This window comes from Equus quagga, chromosome 6, assembly GCF_021613505.1.
Source record: "Equus quagga isolate Etosha38 chromosome 6, UCLA_HA_Equagga_1.0, whole genome shotgun sequence".
In the NCBI taxonomy this organism is placed as follows: domain Eukaryota; kingdom Metazoa; phylum Chordata; class Mammalia; order Perissodactyla; family Equidae; genus Equus; species Equus quagga.
In genome coordinates, this window is record NC_060272.1 from 55,126,455 (window position 1) to 55,150,597 (window position 24,143).

At 34.7% G+C, this 24,143-nt stretch overlaps 1 protein-coding gene across 1 annotated transcript in view; it reads left to right on the forward strand.

Moving 5' to 3' along the window:
• The window catches only part of DNAJC15 (DnaJ heat shock protein family (Hsp40) member C15), an 88,418-nt gene that overhangs the window by 30,348 nt on the left and 33,927 nt on the right, over positions 1 to 24,143 (forward strand). The window contains exons 4-5 of the mRNA XM_046665076.1: positions 7,911 to 7,987; positions 16,730 to 16,800. Coding sequence (XP_046521032.1) covers positions 7,911 to 7,987; positions 16,730 to 16,800 — 148 coding nt within the window. The remainder of the gene's footprint in view (positions 1 to 7,910; positions 7,988 to 16,729; positions 16,801 to 24,143) is intronic.

Below are 24,143 nucleotides of genomic sequence, written 5' to 3' on the forward strand. Positions count from 1 at the left end.
AACTTTGAGGTAATTTATTTTTGTTGTTTAGTTAGTATTCTTTTATTCATTTGGTGATTGTCCGCCATATATCAATCCCTGTGCCAAGAGCGAGGCCTAGGTGGTGAACAAATGGTCCCTGTTCTGCTGGAGCTTAGCCAAGAGTTTATTTCATCTTGAAATTTGAAACTAGTCCCCTTATGCCACCGCAGCTGACCATCTCAAACATAAAATTATAAGATTCCGACTCTGATATCCTGATGGACTTACACATTCATCTGCCAACATTGTAGCTACTCTGCTGAGCTGAATATAAGTGAAGAATAAATGATAGTAGCTATCTAAAAAGCTATGGTGTAGTGAACTGTGGTCTTGACCACTGGAGACCATGCAAAGAAAACTCAAGCAAGCAGTACAGCATAAACATTGACCTCTGGGAAAGAGAAGCAGATCTGGGATAGATCAGCTTGGCTTGTAGCAGTTTGAGAATGAATGGCTTGTTTTAGCAAGGCATTAGAGGCTTGTGAAGCTTAGTCAGTCAGCACAATGACCCCCACCTTCAAAGGATGACATACTGACAAATAAACTCAGGTTCAAAAGAACTGTAAGGGATTTTGCAGACTTATAAATGCATGTCTGTTGATTAGAGGGAGCGTGTGTTTATTTTTTGTTTTATTACTTATGTTTTATCTGGCTGACATATTACTAGGTATTTAGCATTCATTCAATAAATATTCATTAAGCATCTACTACATACCAGATATTCTTGTGAGGAGTGGGATATACTTATGGATGGGACAAAGACACTGCCCTCTATAGAAGCTTACATTTTGTGGAGACAATTAACAAATGAATAAGTAAGATATATAATATGTAGAAATGTTGAATGCTTTTAAGAAAACTAAATCTGGGTAAGAGGTTAAAGAATAATAGCAGAGAGGAATCTATATTAGATAGGTCAGGGAAAGCCTGTCTGAGAAGATAAGGGAGCACATCATGTGAAGAAAGAGCTTTCTAGGTGGCAGGAACACTGCAGATGTCCAGAGGTGGGGATGAGCAAGAGTAACTCCAGTGGAGTATGCAAAGGGAATAGTGGTAGTTTGGGCCCAGATCACTTAGAGCCTAGTAGACTATGATAAAAGCTGGAAATTTCGCTTTAAGTCTGACGGAAAGCCTTTGGAAGGTTTTGAACATGGGGGCAATGTGATTTTCATTTTAGCTTATCACCCTGCCTGTTGCATAGCGTATAGACTAGAATGAGTAAGAGTAGAAGCTGTGAACCAGTTAAGAGAGTATTGAGATAGTCCAGTAAGATGAGGTGGCTTCAAATTGAGCAACAGGAATGGAAATAGTGACGTAGTTTGTTAAATGAACATTGTTTATGTATTTCCATATGTTTATAGATAATAAATGGAGAGAATTTCAGGAATCAGTTCTTTTCTGTTATGGTGATCTTTAGTAGATATATTTATACCATAAATACAAGACTCCCAAGCTTTGTAGACCTACATTATTCATTTACTGTTGTAAAGGAAGAGAGCAAGAAAATGAGAAAATTTTCACGGCTCTGTGGAGGCTCACAGATAAGGTAGAGTAGTTTGAGATTGTCGTGGGTATACGGACCCTGCCACCTACGCTTCTTGAAGAGAGGGAATTGATGCATGCCCCCCTTTTTCTCTCCTTTCTGGGCTTCAAGTTAGGAAATATGGCCCCTTTTTCACAAAGTACTACTCTTGCAGTTTGCAGTGAAACATTTTAGAATATCTTTATCATCATCATCATACTTATACCTCAGTGAAAATATGAGTTTTTTTAAACAATTCTTTAAATATTAATCATTCCAGGGAAATTAAGAATGAAATATGTGCATACTTTCTCTTGGCGCTAATGATTCCAGAAAGTCAAACTTTATAAACACCGTGTTTACAGTGTTTTGATTTTGTAAATATGATTCATTATTGAACCAAATATAGTTACTAAAAAATAGGATCTGTAATTGTATGCCACTAAATCTCTGTCGCTCAAAGGAGAATGTTCAAGGCTCAGGTTCCTATGGGTTCTCTTTTCAGTTTTTTCTTAAATTTTATTTGCTTCCTCTACACTTTAGCATCCTCTTGTTCTTAAATCTCATCTTTATTTTTCTCATACTTTTTTTTTTCATTTTGCTGGAATACTGCCTCGTTTTTTCATATGGAATGCATGGATGGTAAATGTTTTAAGTTCTTCTCTGTTAAACAATTTGTTTCTTTTGTCTCACTGTTAATTATCACTTAGCTGCTGGCTCCTTGGAATCTGGTGGAGCTAATAGCAGGGGAGTACAGGAATCTCTGCTCAGACTGAACCTCAGTGTCCATATTCATACTTTCCTCCATACTCTTAGCCAGATTTTTTGTACTCAGACTCTCAGCCAGATTTTCTGGTGTTCTTATTCCTTTGTGTGCAGCCTGTTTTGGTTTTCTTTTGTTCTTTGTGCTTTTGGTTTTAAGTTTTTGGTGATTTTTGTTTGTTTGTTTAGCTCTGGAAGTTTCGAGGGTTTTCTCCTTATTGTTGATGTTCTGAAATTTCACAGGTATTCTTAGTGAGCCTTATGTGAAAATTGTCTATCTTTTTTTTGGTAGTATTCTCTTATATTTTTTCCTTCCATTGTTTCTCTTCTCTCCTCCTGGAACTCTTATTAGAGAGATGTTGGACCTCTGAGTCTATCCTTTATGTCTCTTAACACTGTTTCTTATTTTCTATCTTCTTCTCTTTTTGTTGTGCATTTCTCAGTATTTCCAGAGATTATTTTCCAGATCACCAGGTTGGCCTTTACCAATGGCCATTCTCTTATGTAGTCCACTCACTAAATTTTTTACATCAATAATTTTTTCCTTTCCAAGAATTTTTGTTGTTTCTTTTTCATAGTAACTTATTCTTTTATGGACATGCTGTCCTTTTGAATATCTCTAAAGACACTAATTTGAATTTTTTCAAGTTCTCTTCTGCTTCCTGATTAATCTTCTTCCTTCAAAAGCAATTGTTGTTTGTTCATCTTGGTTCTATTTTTTTTCCCCCATGATACTAGATTTGTTCAAATGTCTGGTGGTCCTTGGTTGTTGGTTTATGTTTATGAGGACTAAGTTGATTAACAGAAGCGGCCTTCCTCAGCAGTTTGGTAGGCTTGCTTCAGCAGTTTAATTGAATGAGAGGATTGATAGTGGACTGTGAATACATTTGTAGGTTATGTCAACAGTCACGTCTTCCAAAGCAAGGAGCCCAAAGGCAGCCTTGGGACCTCCAGAGTGCAGGAGCAGTTGAGTACTATGTGTGTTTTACTCCTTGGCATAACTGTCCCCTTCTCCAACCTTCTGGGTTCTGAAACATGATCTCCTCTTACTCCCCTCTGCTTATCTTGGGACCTAAGATTCACAATAAGGTGCATCCATATGTGATTCTCTTTCTTAGCCTGAGGGCTAAAGTGGCAGGTTGCAGGCCACTTATGTGCTGTATTAATGGAGTTAGGAATGGTTTATTTCTGCTGTTCTGGTTTAATTAATTACCCTGATATTATTTATTGTATTTGTTGACTCTGAATTTAGTGTTTTCTTCTTGATTTCCTGAGAAGGTTTTCTTTCTTTCCTCTGGTGATTGGGGCTGCTCTGATTTTTCTGTATGTGCCATCTTATCTATTTTCAATCTTCTGGGACTTCTTTAAACTTTCTGATTTGCTACTTGTCCCATTTCTTGTTTTCTAGGTTTATTATGGATTCTTCTTGTTTAAAATATCTCTTTTCTCATTTCAAAGGGACTTTGGAAAGCAAAAGTCCTTTATTATTCAGTCTACTATTTTAAACTAGTACCCTTTTGCTTGATTTTCTAAGTATTTATGTATATTATTGACTCAGCTAATGCCTAATTATCCCTGGTTTTTTTTCCTAGGGAAAAAACCCAAGTCGTTCATCATCTTTTGAAACTTTTATTTTTCTATTTGTGAATTTATCGTTTTACTTGAATATAGTTTTTAAAAATTAGACTTCTCTTGTTTTATGGTTAAGTGAAATCCATGGAAATGACACTAATTGAAATCATCCTTCTGTGGCTCTATAAATCAAATAGATTATTGTACATAATAAAAATTTATGGTTTGTGGTAAATGTATTTCTTCTCTTAAGACTATGGAATGATATGGTTCTTCTCTGCTTGTCTGGAGGAGTTTTTGTGTTTCAAGTCATTGATTGAGTAAATTAGCTCATGAAAACTTTTGTTTAACTTGGTTCATTTCATATTTCCTGTGATCCTATATGGCATTACCACATTTAATGCTAATTTTAGAAGGAAAATGATTTTGATTTCTGTTGTTTATATATACTTTCTGAATAGAATAATGCAAACTAATTTGTAAGGTTTTTCAAATAGCTGAATAAACTAGTGGAATCCCACTGTTTCCGCTTTGGGAAATTTTATTGGAAAAATATAACCATTACTCCATCTGTTTGATGATATAGTTGTTCCTTATTGTAATCTCATTTTTATGGATCTAAACATTTCTGTGGCCCACCAGTGTTGTCAGAAAATGGTTCTGAATTGCCTTATATCTGTATATCCTAATGTAATGCACTATCAGTATACTGTTTATAAGTTTAAAGGGCCTTTGTTTGTGTTTTATTGGGGGGATGCCGAGGGGTACAGTTATAATTTTGTGCTTGCTCATGACACATATACTAATTTAAACCAAATAATATGTTCAAATACTATGATAGCAGTTTTATTCTGTTTAAAATTGTGTAATATAAAGCCTAAATTTCCTATGAATTTAGAAAGCATGATTTTCGCTGCAGAAATGTGCTGAATAACATGAGCAATTTTTTTATTTTTTCCCTGTCTACTTTTCTGTATGCAGCCCCCAAATATTAAATTTGTATCCTCAGAATTACCTAGTTCTTTCAGAAGAGTTGTGATGTTTTTACATGTACAGACTGACTTACTCAGAAGCAGGTCAGTGTTTTAGGGTACGAGCCTCAGCTAGATGCTAGAGTTTAAGTAGCTTTTCCTGAGTCTTCTTTTCCAGCTGGGCAAAACTGAAAGGAAAAAGTTGCTTAGATACAGTACCTGCTTTTAGGGTTGATGAGCTTTGTGACTACAGTGGGAATCACAGTTCATGAAACATCATCAATTTATGTTTTTATGCTGAAAATTTGAAATTTTGGAGCTCCCTAAGGTAAGTAAATAACTCATAGAAATATCAGGGAATAAAGCGTGCATCTAGTAAAAATTTTGGTCTCCTGAGAGAAACCTTAAAACCAACTGTTCTTCCTCAGTTAAATCCCCTATTCCTTTGTGTATGTTCCCCTATATATCCCTTATTCCTTTATATATTCCCCTGTGTGTGTGTGTGTATTTTTTTCTGTATATATAAAATTTGTCCATGATAGTATGTATACTTAATTTGATTCCCTTCCTCCCCTCACAACCTGGAGGAGGGGATTGTTTTTTTGAAACTTGGAATATTTTATCATATTCCTCACAGTACTGGTACATTGATAGATTAGCATCTTTGTGATGAAGGACAGAACTTGACCTGTTCATTTGAAAAGTTCCTGGCACATAGTAGCTGCTGAAGTGTTTGTTGAATAAATTAATTGCCATGGAATTATTACCAAGTGGAAATTTATAAGAAGCTGTTCAAAAAAAATATCTCATATAAATGACCAGATCTGGCTCCCTGACTAATTTTTTAAGCTCTAATAATTTCCTTGGCTTCTTTTATTTAGTCCTCCTTTTTTTAATTGTACAAGCAGCCTGTATTCATTATTGAAAATTTGGAAAGTAAAAATGAACATAAAGAAGAAAAAATTATTCATAATCTCATCAACCCACAATAACATTTTGATGTATATACTTTCAGATTTTGTTTTATATAAGCATAAATTTATTTATTTTTCCTTCCAGAAATATGGTTCACATTTTAGAACCATGTATGCATTTCTTTTCCTTCTAAAAGTTGAGTTCATGCATCCTGTTTCTCTATTAAGAGCTCCTGAAAAGTTATCTTTCTTTGCTGTCTCTCATTCCTTTACTCCTGTTCTCTCTTAAGCTCACTCTAATCAGACTCGCTCATTCAGCTCTTCTCAAAGTCTTTGACTCTGCTAAATTCAGCAGTCAGTTCTCAGTACATATCTTACTTGACCATCAGAAGCGTTTGACATGGTGTTTGAAACTATTTTCCACTTCCTTGCTTTGGGTGTCTGCTTTTCCTCCTGCCTCACTGCTGGGCCTTCTCAGTTTCCTTTACTGATTGCTCTCCATTGCTGTGCCACTAAACATTGCGGTCTCTAGGGCTCAGTGTTTGGACTTGTCATCTACGCACACTCCTTAGATGGTGTCTCATGGCTTTAAATACTGTCTGTATGCTTGTGACTCCCAAATGTTATCTCCAGGTCAGACTTCCCCTCCACTTAGATATTTAGTAGGCATTTCAAACTGAATATAACTAACACCAGTCTCCTGATATCTGTTAGCCACAACAAACAACTTCTTCTCTAAGTCATTAAATGGCAGTTTGACCATTTAGGCCAGAAACCTTGAAGTCATTTGCAGTTTAAATTCTCTGGAAAGTGACTGAGAGAAGGATTAGCAAGCTGGGAGTTTATTAGGGACTACTTTTAGGATCAACAGCTCCAGAAGGGAAGAGAAGGAAGAAGGACAGAGAGGCAATTTCAGCTGCAGTGCAGTCTTAACAAAAGCCTCAGCCGACCTCATGGGGAATTCTGAAGCTCAGCTGGCTCATTGTGATTGTCCCAAGTTGGGGCAAGAGGCCATGAGACTAAATGATATCATCTGGGAAGTCAATATAGATAAGTAGGTCAAGGACTGAGCCCTAGAGAACTACAGTGTTTATACCCCCATGTCAAGCAGTCATGAGATAGAGACTGCCCTGGGAAGGGGGCATGAGCCTGGATTTCTTCAGCCAAGCCACTTCCTAAAGAGTTTGACAGCTGAGAGCTATCTGCCAGCAACAACCCCAGCATCTGAGGAATAAGTCCTTCACTTCTGAAGGAGAAGCTACACAGAGTATAACAGTATTTACTACGTCATCTTTCATTCCTCTCTTTTTCTCGTACCCTATATCAATCCACCAAGCAAATGTTAGTTCTACTTTCAAAATAAATCCAAAATCTGACCACTTTTCGCTACCTCTTCTGCTACCATGTTGATCCAACCACCATCATCTCTTGCCTGGATTGTTTTCATGTCCTCTTAATTGGTCTCCTGCCTCCACTCTTGCACCTTTCTATTCTGCACACAGCAGTTAGAGTCATCCTTTCAAAACAAAGTCCAATTTGTTACTCCAGTGCTCTGACTTCTCCTACCACTGAGAATAAAATCCTAGATGATTTCCCTTGCTTACAAGGCCCTCCACAGTCTGGCCCCGATTACCTCTCTAAATCTGCTCTCCTTGCTCACGCCTCTCCAGCCACATTGACCTTTCAGTCCACTTTTCCGGTCTCTCTTGGCTTGCCTGTCTGCTGTCCTGAGGTCCTCCCCACTTTGTCAGTTCCTCATCTTCTTTCTCAGCCAGTCTAATGGGTTAAAAAGATGTCTGTCATATCAACATTAAATGACTTGGTCAAGGTTATCTAATGAAAAAACTACAGCAGAGCTTAGAAAAAGCTCAAGCCTTTTGCTTCTCCTGATCTCTTTTATTCCTTCAGTTATATCTCAGTGTAGAAAAATTAATGTATTTGAAAGTGGAAATTTGTTAACATTTTTTAAGTGCTCATCTTGGTCATAGTTTCTTGTAAAGGATCGTTCTTTAGTGCTTTTTTCCCCCTACAATTTTAAGTTGACTTCTAGTAAAATGCATTACTCTTACTGTAGCTACGTGATGGGATTGAGGTCATGCCACCTCATACAGGGAACTAATTATTTCTTGCTCTTTCTTTCCTGTACAGAGCCTGTCATCCTACTATAAAGGAGGATTTGAGCAGAAAATGAGTAGGCGAGAAGCTAGTCTTATTTTGGGTGTAAGGTAGGTATACTGCATAAGTAGTTTGTTCTGTGAGCAAGCTTGTCTTAAGAAAGGAGAAAATGCTACCGTGAAGTTATTCTTATATTTTAAATTTTGAATAGGAGACAGAGAAGAAAATACCATTTTTACATTTTAAAACTTCAAATCTAAGAGAATATCCCACACCCCTTGAAAAAATCAGGCAAAGTTGTGATGGGTCTTTGTTCCTTAACAGGCTATTATATTTGAATACTAAAGTTTCAAAGCAATTATCAAAATATCCCTTATTGTAACACTGAATTCTTTCTGGATTCAGTTTTATAATTTGATATGTACCATATTTTCAATTATAATATGGGATCTGTTTCACAATTATTTTTTAGTTCCACAGTTTGACGTCTAGCATATTTTACTGTGACTGTTTCACCGTAGTATCCATTTATTGTCTAACTTTGGACAGTATAGGAGAAAGTTAGTGATATTGTGTGACTGCTGCATAATACATTTAACACTTTAGTTAAGAATACTTCCCCTATCATAGATTTGCCTTAGCTGTATTCATTTGTTTGCCTTATGTTCTCTTAGAGCCCACTCACATTTTTGTGGAAGTTGGTGACAGTGCCATCTAGGACAGATCTTCTGGTGATTTAATCAATATAATTAAGCAGAATAGATTATAAAGTCCTATATTGACATCCTTTTTTTTTGTAGATTAGCAGATTTTTGAGGCCAAAACATTTTATTATTTCTTATAACTTAGCAAGAAAAACAAAGGGGGTGGGGAGAGAAGAAGCAACTAAATTTAGCTTGGTGCTTTATTTAAATATAACAAGAAATGAGCTCCCTTACTGAGAATACGAAAAAGGAAATGATTTTAAGCATGGGAACCAACTTAGGAAGTTACCTATATTGCTAACTATTCCTTGCCTTAATATTATTCAGAATGGTGTTATTTTTTTTCTTGAACTTCTTTTGGGCCCCCATAACATCCTGTTCGTAGTCTTGAAATGTGAATATGAAACACATTATAAAACCAAACACAAAGGCTTCTGAGACTATCATTTAATATCACCCAAGGCATTGCTGTTGTCTGGACACATAATTAAATTAAGATACATGTTTATAAAGTTTTATCCCATTGAATTGGAAGCTGTACAAAATTTCAGAAAGAAAATGTGGTGGTTAAGAGCACAGATGCTGTTAACAGGTGAATCTGGGTGTAAATACCATTTTTACCACCTACTAGCTGCATGACCTTAGTTTCATCATTTGTAAAATAGAGATAATATTAGTTTCTACTGTACAGAATTGTTACAAAGATTAACACATATGGAATTCTTAACATAAACATGGCACTTAGTAGCTACTCAATAAATACAGCTAGGCAAAACAGCTCCTTGTCCTGATTCTGTCACTGAGGCACTGCATCTTGTGATCTTGATCAAGTTATTTTTAGCTTTTCTGCACTAACAGTTTCTTCATTTTTGAATTGTAATTAATAATACTTAGCCTTATTGGGATACTATAAAATGATATGACAATACCTTTTTATAAAAGTGCCTACCAAATAACAGGTACTAAATAAATGTTGGCTCCCCTTTCTTCCCGTCTCTGTCATAAATGCAGAAGCTAAATATTTACCCTTAACACATTAAATAGAAAGGTAAAACTCATTTGCTTTCCTCTAGCCCTTTCTTTCGATCAGGCAATGTTGATTTTGAGAAGATTCTTCAAGATGTGAATACATTGCTGTGGCTCCATTTTCTGCAATCAATGAAGCTAAACTTTTTAGACTGTAACAAGTAGATAAAGGCAAAATGGAGCTCACTCTGTTGACAACCTATTAAAAAATACCTATGTGCTACTAGATGATTCTACACATTCTTGTATATTGCATAAAGCCTAAATGTTATTCAAAAGATCAATAGTAAAAGAGATAAAATGAAAACAGCTCCATTTTCCACAGAATCAGGGAACACCGCTCAGCTCCACTCCTGGTCAGATGCATTCCAGGGAGCATGGTTTGAAATCCCTGATCTAGGCAACATATTTAAAGTTGCATTTTCAATTTCATGGTGAAATTGTCCATACTGGAGATATGTCAGAGCTACAGTTAGTTTTTATACTATGTTTAAGAACTAGGATTCTCCCGTCTTTAATCTTTACAACAACAAACAAATGTTTTAAAATGGATGACGGTCCTAGGGGCTTAATATAACAATAGTGAAAAGAGAATAAACCCTGCAGGTGAACAAGAATACTTCCCTCATCCCCAGTGCTCACCACTAGGAGTGTAATAATTCTTTTCTTAAAGGCAGAGTGTTGTAACTGGCCGTATTTGGGCATATGAACTTTCCTTGTGTTTCTCACTTCAGTATAGTTCGGTGGTTGGTAGACCTTAGTGTACATAATGCTTTATGGAATTTTACATACAAAACCATGTATACTGTTTGTTACTGGCAATGTAAATGTTTTTCAAGGATAATTTTGACTGAAGTGATTTTCAGATTTTTGTCTTATGTGCTAAATTAAAGCTTAATATCCAGAATAAGATGCAGCTTACTATATATATATATATATATATATATATATATACTCCCAAAAAACCACATACAATGGAAATTTGGATTTTACTCAACTTATATATTCATTATTTAGTGGTCAACATTTGATAAGCTTTATGAAATAAGGTTTTCCCCTTTTTTAATTTTTTTAATTAATTTTTTTTGAGGTGACATTGGTTTATAAAAGTATGTAAATTTCAGGAGTACGTCATTATATTTGGATTCTGCATAGATTACATCATGTTCACCACCCAAAGACTAATTACCATCCATATCCATATCCCCTTTTTTACTTTAAAATTTTTTGCAATACAATAATCCTTTATACTGTTAGTATCTACTAAAATAGAGACTTTATTCTTTCAAGGAGTTTACCTTTTTACAGCCATTTTCTGTTGGAGGGCAGTGTAAAATACATTAAGCACCTATTGCATATTCAACACTAGATACTATTTTAAGTTACAAATCACAGCTTCTGCCCTTAAGTAGTTTAGTATGTACCTAAGGAGATGTGTCAAATATATACAGAACAATAGAAAACATTAATAAAAGAAAGATGTGCTACAGAGCCCCAAAAGAGAGAATGATAAATGTAGATTAGCTATAGGAAACTAAAGCATACTGGGATTTTTCTAGGTGATGTGTTTTTCCTTTCTTAATAGGCAATTAAAAAAAGTGTTCATAATGCTGGTACAATGTTTAATGATTTCTTTTTCAAAATTCAGTAGTCTTTGTAATCAGACAGCGTCTGGTTGTCTGGGAGGTATCTACAACCAAAAGTAAATTTGAGATGATCCCCAAAAGACTTCTGTAAAGAGCCAAAAGGAATACCCCAAAGTCCTTATACAAAAAGACTTGTTTATTTAAAAGAATTTTTTTAATATTTTTAAAAAATTTCCCCTCAATTTCAATGATATATAATTGGCATACAACATTGTATATTAAAATGTACAACATAATGATTTAATATTTGTATTTATTGCAAAATGATTACTACAATAAGTTTCATTAACATCCTTAACGTCGCATAATTACAAATCTTTTTTCTTGTGATGAGAACTTTTAAGATTTACTGTCTTAACAACTTTTAAATATACAATACAGTGTTGTTAACTGTATATTCCATTCCCAAGACTTATTTGCCTTATAACAGGAAGTTTGTACCTTTTGACCGTTGAAATGAAGGCCTATTTCACCCAGCCCCCTTCCTCCCACCTCTGGCAACCACCAGTCTTTTCTGTTTCTATGAGTTGACTTTTTTATATTCCATATATAAGTGAGATCATACAGTATTTGTTTTTCTCTGTCTGACTTACATCACTTAGTATATTACTCTCAAAGTCCATCCATGTTGTTGCAGATGGCAGGATTTCCTTCCTTTTTTTTTTTTTTGAGGAGGATTAGCCCTGAACTAACTACTGCCAGTCCTTCTCTTTTTGCTGAGGAAGCCTGACCCTGAGCTAACATTCCTCTACTTTTTATATGTGGGACATCTGCCGCAACTGACGTGCCAAGTGGTGCCATGTCCGCACCCGGGATCCGAACCAGCGAATCCCGAGTCTCTGAGAAGTGGAACGTGCGCACTTAACCGCTGCACCACCAGGCCGGCCCCTCCTTCTTTTTTATACCTGAATAATATAATATTATATATATATGTATATGTGTATACACACACACACACACACAGAGACACATACTGCATTTTCTTTATCCATTCGTCTGTTGATGGACACTTAGGTTGTTTCCATGTCTTAGCTGTTGTAAAGAATGCTGCAGTGATTATGGGGTGCAGACATCTCTTTGAGACAGTAATTTCGTTTCCTTCAGATAAATACCCAGAAGTGGAATTGCTGGATCATATGGTAGTATTTTTAAATTTTTGAGGACCTTTCATAATGTTTTCCATAGTGGCTGCACCAGTTTACATTCCGACCACAGTGCACCAGGGTTCTCTTTTCTCCACATCCTCGCCAACACTTCTAATCTTGTGTTTTTGAGGATAGCCATTCTAACAGGTGTAAGGTAATATCTCATTGTGGTTTTGATTTGCATTTTTCTGATGATTAGTGATGTTGAGCACCTTTTCATGTGCCTATTGGCCATCTGTATGTCTTCTTTGGAAAAATGTCTATTCCGATCCTCTTCCCATTTTTTAATCTGTTTTTTGCTATCAAGTTGTATGAATTCTTTGTATATTTTGGATATTAACCCATTATCAGATATATAATTTGCAAATATTTTATCCCATTCTGTAGGTTGCCTTTTCATTTTGTTGATGGTTTTCTTGGCTGTACAAAAGTTTTTTAGTTTGATGCAATCCTACTTGTTTATTTTTGCTTTTGTTGCCTTTGTTTTTGGTGTCAAATCCAAAAAATCATCACTAAGACTGATGTTGGGGAGCTTACTGCCTATGTTTTCTTCTAGCAGTTTTATGGTTTCAGGTCTTACATTCAAGTCTTTAATCCACTTTGAGTTGCTTTTGTGTATGGCGTAAGATAGGGGTCCAGTTTCTTTCCTTTGCATGTGGCTGTCCAGATTTCCCAATACCATTTATTGAAGAGACTATCCTTTCCCCATTGTATATTCTTGGCTCCTTTGTCATAAATTAAGTGAACATATATGTGTGAGTTTATTTCTAGGCTCTCTATTCTATTCTGTTGATCTCTGCGTCTGTTTTTATTCCAATACCATACTGTTTTGATTACTTTAGCTTTGTAATATAATTTGAAATCAGGAAGCGTGATGCCTCCAGCCCTGTTCTTTCTGAAGATAACTTTGGCTATTTGGAATCGTTTGTGGTCCCATGCAAATTTTAGGATTGTTCTATTTTTGTAAACAATTCCGTTGACATTTTGATAGGGATTGCATTGAATCTGTAAATTCCTTTAGGTAGTATGGTCATTTTAACGAAATTTCTTCTGATCCATGAGCGTAGAATATCTTTCCATTTATTTGTGTCTTCTTCACTTTCTTTCATCAGTGTCATAGTTTTCAGTCTACAGGTCTTGCACCTCCTTGGTTAAATTTATTCCTAGGTATTCTGTTCTTTTTGATACAATTATAAATGGGATTGTTTTCTTAATTTCTCTTTCTGCTAGTTTGTTATTAATGTATAGAAATGCAACAGATTTTTGTATATTGATTTTGTATCCTCCAACTTTACTGAACTTGTTCATTAGTTCTAATGGGTTGTTTTTGTGGAGTCTGTAGGATTTTGTATATATAATATCATTTCATCTACAAATAGTAGCAGTTTTATTTCCTCCTTTCTGATTTGGATGCCTTTTATTTCTTTTTCTTGCCTAATTACTCTGGCTAGGACTTCCAGTACTGTGTTGAATAAAGGTGGTGAGAGTGAGCATCTTTGTCTTGTTCCTGATCTTAGAGGAAAACTTTTAGTTTTTCACCATTGAGTGTGGTGTTAGCTAGGGGCTTGTCATATGTGGCCTTTATTATGTTGAGGTACGTTTCTCCTGTACCCACTTTGTTGAAAGTTTTTATCATGAATGCATGTTGAATTTTGTCACATGCTTTTTCTGCATCTATTGAGATGATTGTGTGATTATTATCCTTGTTTTTGTTAATGTGGTGTATCACATTGACTGATTTGCAGATATTGAACCATCCTTCTATCCCTGGAATAAATCTCACTTGAGCACTGTGTATGATCCTTTTAATGTATTGTTGAATTCATTTTGCTAAAATTTTGCCAAGGATTCTTGCATCTATGTTCATCAGGGATATTGACCTATAATTTTCTTTGCTTGTAGTGTCCTTGTCTGGTTTTGGTATCACGGTAATGCTGGCCATATAAGATGAGATTGGAAGTGTTCCCTCATCTTCTGTTTTTTGGAAGAGTTTGAGGAAGATTGATGTTAATTCTTCTTTAGATGTTTGGTAGAATTCAGTGAAGTCATCTAGTCCTGGACTTTTGTTGGAAGGTTTTTGATTACTGATTCTTTCTCATTATTAGTAATTGGTCTTTGGTCTGTTCAGATTTTCTGTTTTTTCATGGTTCAGTCTTGGTAGGTTGAATGCTTCTAGGAATTTATCCATTCTTCTAGGTTGTTTCATTTGTTGGTGTATAATTGTTCATAGTAGTCTCTTACGATCCTTTGTAATACAACAGTTGTAATATCTCCTCTGTCATTTCTGATTTTATTTATTTGAGTCCTCTGTTTTTTTATTGGTGAGTCTAGCTAATGTATATTTTGCTCATCTTTTTAAAAAACAAGTTCTTAGTTTTGTTGGTCTTTTCCATTGTCTTTTTAGTCTCTATTTCATTCATTTCCACTTTGATCTTTGTTATTTTCTTCCTTCAACTAACTTTGGCTTAGTTTGTTCTTTTTATAGTTTGCTGAGGTGTAAAGTTAGGTTTGTTTGAGCTCTTTCTGGTTTGTTTTTTTTTTTTAAGATTTTATTTTTCCTTTTTCTCCCCAAAGACCCTGGTACATAGTTGTGTATTCTTTTAGTTGTGGGTCCTTCTAGTTGTGGCGTGTGGGATGCTGCCTCAGCATGGCTTAATGAGCAGTGTCATATCTGCACCCAGAATCCAAACTGGCAAAACCCTGGGCCACCAAAGCGGAGCGCGTGAACTTAACCACTTGGCCACGGGGCCGGCCCCCTCTTTTTTCTTAATGTAGGATTTTATCACTATAAACTTTTCTCTTACAACTGCTTTTGCTGCATCCCATAAGTTTTGATATGTTCTATTTCCATTTTCATTTGTGTCAGGATGTTTTTTGATTTTTCTGTTGAGTTCTTCTTTGACTCAAAGACTTATTTATTTTATTTATGGAAGAATATTTCATATTTTTATTCAACAAATGATCGTGATGATGACTGGTGATCTGTTAGTTAACCCCAGGAGATTAGAAGTGGCATGTTACTAACAAGGAATAGCTAGAGTCTGGAGGTCTGGCAGAATCAAGGATTAACAACTGACATCAAGTGACATCAAGGAAGGCAGTGTTCAGAACATACAGAACTTCAATGGATAGCATTCTATGACTGGTTAGGAGAAGAGCAAGTGAATCTCTGCAGACCTTGAAAGTTTCTTTGCACTTAATTGATACTCTTAATAATGCTTTTGAGTCATTCAAGAAGTGTTAAATTAGGTTACTTATACTCCATTTTTAAAAAGTGGAAAATATGTCATACATATTCATAAGTATCCTTTATATTCATAATAATAATTGCTATTCTTTGAACATTAACTGCCTGCTAGGTCATGCTAATCCTTTTACTTACATTATCTACAACAACCACCCTGTACTTTGCCAGCTACTATTATCCCCATTTGAAGCCTAGAGAAGTTAAGTAGATTGGATAAGATAATATAGCTATGAAGTAAGTAGCGACACTAGGATTTTGTTGTTGTTACTGTTAGTCTTTTTTCCTTGCCTGGAAAATGTATTAATAAGAAACATTTCCAATACTGGATAAATTAGGTTTTACCAAAATAATTTTAGGTTTATTCAACTTTCTCCTTTAATTTTTCTTTAGAGAATAGGCTCTAACAGCCAAGCTTTGCCTGTAGATTTCTCACAGAAATAAATAATTATGAGAAATGAAGGGTTTTGAGCTGCTCTGTTAAAAGATGATAATAAAAGCTAATCATTGTGGAGTATTTCCTACACACCAGGCATTGTTCTAACACTGTTAGCATTAACTAATTTAATCCTTATAATTGCTCTATGAGGAATATATCTTTGCTAGCCCTGTTTTACAATGAGGGAACTGAAGCACAGAGACGTTAAAAAATTTGACCAAGGTTGCCCAATCCGAAATGGCAATGCCAGGATTAAAATCTGGCAGTCCAGTAGCTCTGGAGTTCGCATACCTATGTGTTGCACTACATATACTCCCTTCCCCCAAAGTGACTTCAAGCATAAGTTTTCACACTTACGGTATAGTCTACAAACTATGACTCCCCTACCGTATATATTGTGTTTAATTTTTAAATTGATCGTGAATAAGGACTGGCATTAAAAAGAACTGAAGAAAATATATGTAGCATTGGAATCAATTATTTATTTTGATGGTTAGTGAAATTAAGTGACAAGCTGTAATTTCATATTTATCCACAAGATGGTGAAATTCTCATTAGTTTTTAATTTCTTGAAACCCGTGTAAACCATTAATTTATAATCTGCATTTGACACTATTTATTATAAGCACTTCTGATTTCTTTTTACAGCCCGTCTGCTGGTAAGGCCAAGATTAGGACAGCTCACAGGAGAATCATGATTTTGAATCACCCAGATAAAGGTAGGTAAAATTCCTATTTTTCTTAACATGTGGGTCAGAATATGTTCTAAATTCCTTTTAGTTTACCTAAACTCATAAATGATATATAGTTGAAATGAAAGTTTATGTGCCACATGTATTGTGATTTTTCTTATAAATAAATGAGCCTTTGGATTGGATTTGATTGACCTATAGAAGTGGTGGATTTATATTATCAGGTTTCAAGAACTTAGATACTGATTTTTTAAATGAGTACCTAACCCCTATTTGAGACTTGTAGCATTTTGATTGAGAAGGAGAAAACATGAGTTGTGGGCTCTTTGTATAAACTGATTTGGGCACCGTGAATTGTATTTGTTTAACCTTAAACATAAAAGCACAAGATTTAGAGGATATCCTCTAAATCTCTGAATGTAATATGTCATAGGTATTTCTGAATTTCTTAATTTTATTCTGGAAGGCTCTGAGCCTGAGCCATTTGTTTTTAACTGGCCAGGTTTTTAATGTAAATTTATCTTACAGAAAGACAATTATTATAACTTTAACTACACTACAGCTGCTTGAGAGAGAAAGCCCATATGTTCCTTACTGTTTCTGCTCTAAAATAACAGATGGTAGAAAGTTGCACTGTATTTCAGAAGTCAAGGGGCGGGGGTGAGGAGAACGAAGGGTTTTTTGGATTCTTATTTACAGACTTTCAGTTTTCTAATTAGTGTGAAAAAAATTAAAAACACATTTTGGATTTCTACCCATCCTGACACCAAAATAAGGCATTCTTTTTCAGCTTTCTCACTTAATTACTTACTATAAAAATTCTTTTCACTAAACATCATCTCCTTTCGTTTTTGCACTTGCTGTTCTTTAGTGTGAATAAACAAGAGAATAAACTTTGAAAAGAGGTTTTGCGTAAAATTTCTAAACAGCTTCAATAGTTGCTGAAAGATCCACTCAACTAATTTGCTTGCATTGTGGGCTTTCAGAGAAATTGACTCAGAAAGAAATGTGTTTAAGTGCCTCTTTGAAACCCTCTGTCTCCTAAACGTCCTCTGTCCCTTCCAGGTCAAGTGTGTGCCCTTCTCTGATTGATTGCAGTGGTATCAAACACTCAGGTCTTTCAGATGATTGACAAGTTGTTGATTGTACCTACTGGCAAGGAAGCAAGTTCTAAAATGCGTCTAAGAGAATATGTACTTTTAGATACCTTTATAAAAAAAAGAAAATATTTGTGTATGTTAAGAGCCAGTAGTATTTAAAGAATTACTTGATTTATTCTGAGATTGTACATTTATGAGAGGTGGGATTGTTGACTGCCTGTAGTTTGCTTACTAATATCCTCCTCTCTGGCCCTGTATAGGAAGCAGGGTGTGAGGGAATGGACCTGCAAGCAGGAAACCAGCCTTTTTATCTGGCTTATGCCTTCTAGCTAGTAATGTGACCTTGAACACTCCCTTAATCTCTCCAAATGTCAATTTTGTCATCTATAAAATTTAAAGGGATTTATTTCTGAAGCCCTTTTTAGTTTTCTGATATAATATTTTTATATGCCTATTCAATTAATGAAGAAGCTGTACCCTATATTTCTATTCAGATCACATTTTTAACTTAAGAAAGATGCTTTTAATCTTTTTGGAGTATTGTACCCTCTAAGAATGTGTTGACATTTTGTCCATATAATTGCTCATTGACCCAAGATTTTAAAACATTTGGAGTTTCAGAGAGTTTGAAGACTTTGTAAAACCCATCCGTATACTCATAGTTAAGAACTCCTGCTCTAGTAAAAGTATGGTGAGTTAAGAAATATTGGAACTACTGGAGGGGAAAAATTCATGTATGATGGAGTTGGGAGATGATAGCTCATAAATCTAGAAATTTTTTCTTGAAAAGGAAGGTTGTTTTGTTTTATTTTTAATGGAAAGAAGATAACAGATTTTGAACAAAAATGTCTGATTGTCCTTGGAGTGAGAAAGCTGGAAGTATTTGGGGAAGTAAAAGAATGGGAAACTCTTAATTTTGCTGCCTCTTTTTATAATTCTTCACCATAATTGCTTTGGTCAGGTCACCAGTGAGTGTTACAGGTGGTTGCAAAAACTTAAATCCTCCACCCATTGCTTCTGAAATTCATGAATGCCCTCCCCCAAGTGACTGTTCTGTTGGTTTTGCTCCCAGCTGGTAAAATAAAGTTAGAACTTCAAATGTGTGATCAACTATGGTTTGTTATACTTTTCATTATCAGCTTGAGCAAAGAAAGTGACACCAGAAAATTATGTGTGGGAAATAGCTGAAAATAGACTTTTTGTAACCAGTTTTAAATGAGCATTCAGATGTGTTTTGGTAAAAATAAATTTTGCTATTTCAATTTAGTGAGATAAAAGGTCGCTGCAATAAAAAAATCTTAGGTCTTTGATCTAGTGCTTTCAGACTAATATCTTTTAGATTATGCTTCTGTAAATTGCTGAAGAAAGAGATTTAGTTGTTAAAAAATCAAGTAGTTTGACATTAATGCCCAATGAATATAGAAGGAGAACAGACTAGGTAAATTTGGAGCACTGTAGAACCTGAGATCTCTTACAGGCTGTCTAATCCAGTGCTGCTTAAAGTGTGGTTCACCTGTTCATGCCAGACCACAGTTTGTGTGTGGCAAGGTAAAAACAGAAATCAAAAATAGGCATTTAGAAATCTTTATAGCGATGTGACATCTGAATGTTGGTCTACCACAGATTGGAAAATTTTTTTGAAAGTGCTTCTTCACCATAGTTTGAGAGATGCTGATCTAATCAATGCTGCCTCCTAAATCAAGACTGTTTCTGCTCCGTCCTGGGAAAAATGGCCTGTTAGCTCTCTTTAAAGATTTTTAGTGATGGAGAGCTTGCTGCTTTGCAAGGCAGCCCATTGGTAGGCAGCTCTAACTACTAGAACGTTCTTCCTTACATTTAGCTAAAATCTGCCTGCCTACGTTCTTCCTCACATTTAGCTGAAATCTGCCTGCCTACAGCAGAGAGATTCTCAATCTTTTCCCATTTATGCCCTTTTTCAATAAGCATATAATACTTTCACTCTTCTTTAACAGTATTTTTTAAAAAATCAAATATTGGGATTAAACGCAAATTAAAGTAATTATACTGTTGAATGGATTTTCCCTAATTACTCTCATTGTAGAAAAAGCTAAATTTGATGTGGAACCCTGATAATAGTTTATTACAATATATTGCATTCAAAAGATGCATTGTAAACATTTAGAAAAAGATATGATCGCCAAGTCAACATGGATTCACTAAGAAAAAGTGATGCCGAATTAGCTGTTTCCTTTTTTGATAGATGTACTAGGCTATTATTTATTTCAGAGGGCTCATTTTTCCTTTTCCTTCATGTAAACATTTTAATTAGATTTCAGGCTTTATATTTGAGTTAATTATTTTTTTGGTAAAGAGGTAATTTTGTTTTATCACACGTTGATTTTCCTTGATAAATGGTGAGACCTTTACAAGTAAAGAACATGGCTTATTCATCTTTATACCTGTATGGCTGACATTTAATAAGCTCTTTAAGTTTTTTTTCCATGAGTAAATGAATAAGCAAATGGATAAAAAGAAGGCATACAAATAAAATTTACAGGTAAAATAGAATTTGGAGTGACAACTAATACATAATGATCATATCAAAATTTTAAAAGACTCATTAGACTGATATGAAATAACCTGACACTGTTCTTTCATTCATTCAGAAATTATTTATTCAGCTTCTACAGTGTGCCGGACATTGTGCTAAATCTTGGGACTTTAGTAAAACAAGACAACTAGATCCTTGTCCTCATGGAGCATACGTTGTAATGGAGGGACAGGAAAAAAACCAAGTAAACCTATTTCAGGTTGTAGTAAGTGCAGTAAAGGGGGCAATGGACTGAGATACAGAATATGTGAAAGAGGCAACTTTACATAGGGTGATTGGGAAGGCCTCTCTGAGGAGACCTAAAGGATGGAAAGAAGCTAGCTGTGTGAAGAGTGTTTGGAAAGTAGAGGAACTAGCATCTGCAAAGGTTCTAAGGGAGGGAAGGATTTCTGCTTGAGGACTTGAAAGGAACTAGTGGTATCCATCTGTAATAGGCAAGCGGAGAGGTAGCATGAGATGAGGTGGTGTCCAGATTTTGAAAATTGTAGGTATGCTTTATGATAATGAAACACTGTAGGTTCTGTATATTTGTACTTTATTCTAAATACAGTGGGAAGTTACTGTCAGCTTTTACTTTTTACGGAATCACTTTTCTCTTCAATCTCTATTTTTATTTTTACGTATACTTTGTATTGAAGTGTAATATACAGGCAGAAAAGTGTACAAACTATAAGAACATATCCAAGTAAATTTTTACAAACACACCCGTATAACCAGCCCCCAGATCAAGAACTAGGACGTCACCACACTCCTGAAACCCCCTGGTGACCCCTCCAGTCTACCTCACTCTTGTAAGGAACCACTATCTTGATTTATAATATTATAGGTTAGTTTTACCTCTTTTGAATGTGTATGGTCATTTGCATCTGACTGCTTTTGGTCAATATTATCCTTTTGAGATTTATCCATATTGTAATGTGGAATGATAGTTTGTTCATTCTCATTAATATATGGCAGTCTTAGAAAAATTTGCTTTGTGGACCACCAGGGGTTCCTGAGATTCTTTCAGGAACTCTGTGAGGTGAAGACTGTTTTCCTTTTACTGTGTTGACGTTTGCACTGACAGCGTAAAAGCATTGTTGGATAAAACTGCAGGTACATTTACACTAGTAAAGACAGTCGCACCACCATGTCCATATAACCATATGGGAAAAATGAATCTTGACCCTAATCTCACACAATATGGAAAATTAATTCTTAATGGATTTTAACTTAAATGTGAAAGGTAAAACAGTAATGCTTCTATATATTAAAAAAAAAAAAACATCGAATAGGCAAAGACTTCCTACATAGGGCATAAAAAGTGCTTACTATTTATTTAAAGAAAAAAAATGAGCCGCTGTGTACAAGAAAAATTAGCCTGTTATTTTGCTTTTTTTGGAAAGTTGATAGATTTTGCTATCAAGGTTACTCTACCTTCTTAAAAGGAATTGGGCAGTGTTCTTTATTTTCTGAATGAATTTGTGTAAGATGTATTTCTTTTTTTAATTTTTGTAAGAATTCACTAATTAAGCCATCTTGGCTCAGAGACTTCTTTGTGAGAAGGTTTAAAATTACAGATTCAATTTGTTTAAAAGGTAGACATCTCTTCAGGTTTTCTGTTTCTCCCTTTTTTAGTTTTAGGTTTTTTCCTAGAATTTTGTCCAAAAATTTCAGATTAATTGGCATAAACTTATTTATAATGTCCTCATTACCTTTTTGATGTTTGTAGTAGCTGTAATGTTCACTGCTTTTTCATTCCCAGTGTTGGTAATTTACTAATTTATATCATCCTTGTTTTTTTTTTGGCAAGTCTTGCTAGAGGTCAGTGTATTTTTATTAGTCTTTTCAAAGAATCATCATCTTATTTTGTTCTCCATTTGTAAATTAATTTTCTATGTTATTGTTATTCTTATTTCTTCTACTATCTTTGGGTTTAATTTGCTGTTTTTTCCCTAATTTTTTAAAATGCATATTCATATCATTGGTTTCAACTATCAAGTTCAAAATACTATAATTTCTGTTGTCATATTTTTCTTTCACTCATTTGTTATTTGACACGTATTGCCTAATTTCCTAGAAATTTGAGGATTTTCTGATTATCTCTATATTACTGATTTCTAGCTTAATTCCATTTGACAAGAGAGCATACTGTGATTTCAGTTCCTTAAAATTTGTTGTATCTTAACTTATGATCCAGTATATGGTCAATTTTGGTAAATAATCTGTGAACAGAATGTGTATTCTACAATTATTGGATGTAATTTTTAAGATATGTAAGGTAAAGTTTGTTTTGTTGATCAGATCTTGAATATTCTTACTGATTTCTTGTTTACCTGGATTTGTCTGTTTCTCCGTTTACTTCTGGGTTTTTTTTTTTTTTTTGCTTATTGTGATGGGATAATTTGAGGCAAATAATTTGGAATTATTATGTTTTCCTTGTGGATTGACTCCTTATTTTTAAATACTCCTCTTTATGTCTAGTAATGCTTCTTGCCATAAAGTCTTCTTTATCTGAAATTATTTATAGCTACACCAGTTTTCTTTTGGTTAGCGTTTACATGGTATATCTTTGCTCGTCTTTTCCTTTCCACCTTTCTGTATCTTTATTTTTGAAGTTTGTCTCTTCTAAGCAGCATGTAGTTGGGTTTTATTTTTTAATGAGTCTGACAATTTTAGACTTTTAATACAAGTCTTTAGTTCTTTTACATTTAATATACTTACTGATATTTGAATATATTTATACCATGTTACTGTTTGTTTTCTATTCAACTCATCTGTTTTATTTCCTTTTTCTTCTTCTTTTTTTTTTTTTTAGGAAGATTAGCCCTGAGCAAACATCTGCTGCCAATCCTCCTCTTTTTGCTGAGGGAGACTGGCCCTAATCTAACATTCGTGCTCATCTTACTCTACTTTATATGTGGGATGCTTGCAACAGCATGGCTTGACAAGCGGTGCAAGGCTCCACACCCAGGATCTGAACTGGCAAACCCTGGGCCATTGAAGCAGGATGTACTAACTTAACTGCTACGCCACTGGGCTCCCCCATTTTCTTCTTTTTGATGTCTTTTGGCTCATTCAAAATTTTTAAAAAATTTTTCTACATTTTCCTTTAGTAACTTGATAGATACACTTTTTTAAAAAAAGAAAAACTATTTCTGTGGTGATAATCCAATGAATATAACATACCTCCTTGACATATTACAGTCTAAAATAAAATATTACTTTGGCCACTCCTCAGATAATACTGGAATGTTAGAATGATTTTAATATATTCTCTGTCTTTGATTTTCAGCAGTTCTACTATGATATGGCTTGGTATAGATTTCTTTGTATATATCTTGCTTGTGGTTTATAGAGCTTCTTGAATCTGTGGGGTAATGTCTTTCATTAGTTTTAGAAGATTCTGCTCCATGATTTGTAGTGTGTTTAAATATTGCCTCTTCTCTTCTTTCTCTGTCCTCTTCTGAAACTCCAGTTATGTTCATTTTCAAATCAACACTTCTTTCACTTCTCATATGTCTTCTGTACTCACTTCTATATTTCCATCCTTTTTGTGTAGATATTTTTTATTAATTTTTTCCAGTTCATTGTCATTGTACACTGTCAAATCTGTTCTTAAACCTATTGAGTTTTTAGTTTTATATTAAAATTTCCCAGTTAATTCTTTTAAAATGGGATCCAATCTCTTTGAGATTCTCCATATTTTTATTTATCTT